Source organism: Formica exsecta, unplaced genomic scaffold, assembly GCF_003651465.1.
Source record: "Formica exsecta isolate Colony F162 unplaced genomic scaffold, ASM365146v1 scaffold3100, whole genome shotgun sequence".
In the NCBI taxonomy this organism is placed as follows: Eukaryota; Metazoa; Arthropoda; class Insecta; order Hymenoptera; family Formicidae; genus Formica; species Formica exsecta.
Window position 1 is genome coordinate 1 of NW_021850357.1, and position 2,813 is coordinate 2,813.

At 35.7% G+C, this 2,813-nt stretch overlaps 1 protein-coding gene across 1 annotated transcript; it reads left to right on the forward strand.

Moving 5' to 3' along the window:
• Nucleotides 1-1,174: 1,174 nt before the first annotated feature.
• LOC115237844 (short-chain dehydrogenase/reductase family 16C member 6-like) lies at nucleotides 1,175-2,568 on the forward strand. Its single transcript, XM_029811185.1, has 5 exons — nucleotides 1,175-1,209; nucleotides 1,389-1,586; nucleotides 1,709-1,886; nucleotides 2,125-2,254; nucleotides 2,411-2,568. The coding sequence occupies exons 1-5, from the start codon at nucleotides 1,175-1,177 to the stop codon at nucleotides 2,551-2,553; spliced, it is 684 nt and encodes a 227-aa protein (XP_029667045.1). The 3' UTR covers nucleotides 2,554-2,568.
• Nucleotides 2,569-2,813: the final 245 nt, after the last annotated feature.

A 2,813-nucleotide genomic window follows, 5' to 3' on the forward strand; every position in this document is an offset into this window, starting at 1 on the left:
TCAGCGATATTGGAGCGCGAGGAGTCCCTGCGAACGAAAAATTAGCGTAACATGTGTCGACCCCACTCATGTATCTCATTTCGATACATCACGTGATCGACATCTGCGAATCAAAATTTGACACGATCTCCTTTTCGTTATGAAAATTCTCAATTATCCTGATGATAATCTCGCCGTTCGCTCTCTTTCGACTTCATTTTCACTTGTGACAAGTCCGGCGGTCTATTCAGATTAAGAATTGTATTGAGAATCGGTCTTGCAGTACGGTCTTGCAGTACGGTCTTGTGAATCTCAATTGCCGAATCGAAGCCTAATACAACTCGCCTTTCTGTTGTCGTGCGAACTGTCGCGGAACTACAATTATTAAAGTATTGCCAAACAAGAATAAACACTGAGTTATTTCCAACAACATCGTCTTTTGACAATCAAGCTTTCTGATAAGGCTGTACTAACTGTCTTGGGAAACAATATGTGTAGCTACCAAACCAGCCAAAAAAATATCAAGGGAAAATTCGTAGCAAATTCTCAAAATAATATTATTACTATTTTTTCAAATAATTATGAAAATATACGATGGCATGCTCCTTCTGGCAGAAATACTATTTCTTATCTTGAAAATTTTTTATTTCATTTGCGAGAGCATATTCACGATGATTATTCCAACAACAAGAAAGAGCGTAGCTAATGAAATTGTTTTGGTGCGTATGGAATTCATAACATATGCATAGATATAGAAGAAATGTATTTTTTTCTGTACTGATATACACTGCTTAAAAAAATTATGGCATAGAAAATATTTGCCGAAAATTGGCCAACTTTGACTGCCGATCACTTCGCGAAAAATTATCGTAGACGAATGATTTTTTTTGTTCAAAATGAAGTTTGGAGTCTCTGCCTTAAGAATGTATCTCCATTTTTTGCATGCGATGCACCCCTACCCCTGTAATCCCTAAAATCTGAGGGCATGTTTGGCATATTGAAAATTGCAAAGTTTGACGGAATGCACGGACGTGAAAAAATTTTTTTCGGGGACGCCGTTTGCATCGTCATAAAGTTCAAATCTTTCACTTCAATTTGAAAAAAAAGCGAAATCGCTACAATTTTTTTTTTCGCAAAGTTACAGCCCTTTAAAATTACCGTTGGCCTTTGGGCCAAGTACCGGCCGACGGGTTTAATGACCGGAAGCCATAGTGGAGCTATGGCAAAAGTGTTTGTGGACACCCACGCGCGCGCGCGAGCGCACGTTTTTCAGCTCCTGGCTCGTGTTTTGACCAGTCATTAAACACGCCGGCCGGTACTTAGCCCAAAGGCCAAAAACAATGGTAATTTTGAAGAGCTGTAACTTTGCGAAAAAAAAGTAGCGGCTTCACTTATTTTTTAAATTGAAGTGGAAGATTTGAACTTTATGACAATGCAAACGGTGTCCCCGAAAAAAATTTTTTCACGTCCGTGCATGGGAAGGAATTAGCGATTGGTTATGCATCGTTAAGAGCGACAGTGGTATGTTGGGATATCAACGAAGAAACCAACAAGCAAACGATGAACGAGATTAAAATGATGGGGAAAAACAATACATACGCATATCAGTAAATCAATGTTGCTTAGTTTCATAGAATAAAAAGCGATTCGAATAGTTTACGCGCGTACAATTAATCACACATATCTAACTATTGTCAACTGATTAAAAATTCGATTGATATTTTTATAGATGCAACGTAGCAGACAGGAAAGAAGTCTTTAAGATAGCTGAAAAAGTGAGAAAAGAAGTCGGCGACGTTACTATTTTAGTCAACAATGCCGGTATAGGGATTGCTAAAAGACTCCTAAATCAAACCGCCGATGAAATTACACGAGTTATAGATGTCAATTTAATTTCGCATTATTGGGTGAGTAACATATTTGAGATACACATGCATAGCAGCTACGAGATATACATATGTATATAAAATAATCGGCAATGTAATTTATATTATTAAAAAAAAAGTTGCGCGCTGAAAATTAATTTACTACATTTACAATTGAAATAAATTTAAGAGACTACACATACACATACACACGCACGTACATATATGTTCGTAATAAGTTTCCACAAATTGTTCTCAAATAAAATAGAATCACTTTTAGACATTGCAAGCATTTCTACCAAGTATGATCGAAAAGAATCGCGGTCACGTTGTGGCGACCTCATCACTATTAGCACATCAGGGCGTTACACATGGTACGGTTTATTGCCCCACAAAATCCGCGGTCAAAGGTAATTTAATCTTATCATAATCTTACGTGTGTAAAGCATATGATTATTAATGTTCATTGTAAATCGACAAACATTATATGCGCATTATATTGCAAGCGTAAGAAAGATAAATTGCAGAGCATGTTTTCTAATATTTCCTTCATGTGCGTGTTACAGCACTTATGGAAGCTGTCAGCGATGAATTACGTACATATAGCAAAGGTAAATCCTTGATTAAATTCACTACCGTTTATCCGACTCTAGTACTTACTGGAATTGTCAAAAAGCTAAGAATAAGGTATGTTGACATAATGATATAAAATTGACGAATTGTAATTAATATTTCGTAATAGCGATGGTGTGTAAATTTATAAAGTTATAATTTTTTTCATACATTTTATAAATTAGCGTATAAAAACCTAGTGATACATATATGTATATACGTATACATATAATTAAAATTTGATAATACATAATTAAAAATATCTCCAATGTCTTCATCTTGGACTCCTTGCGATAATTCATTTTCATTTTCGACACATTCATTGGTTTGGCCACATTTGTTTGAATCGCATAAGTC

What these genes read in the sequence shown, in the direction of transcription:
- LOC115237844 (XM_029811185.1), top strand. Translation starts at nt 1,175, where the DNA reads ATGACCGGAAGCCATAGTGGAGCTATGGCAAAAGT. An exon ending in AGTGGAGCTATGGCAAAAGT is followed by an intron (nt 1,210 to 1,388) that starts GTTTGTGGACAC and finishes TTTAAATTGAAG; the next exon opens with TGGAAGATTTGAACTTTATG. An exon ending in CACAAAATCCGCGGTCAAAG is followed by an intron (nt 2,255 to 2,410) that starts GTAATTTAATCT and finishes TGCGTGTTACAG; the next exon opens with CACTTATGGAAGCTGTCAGC.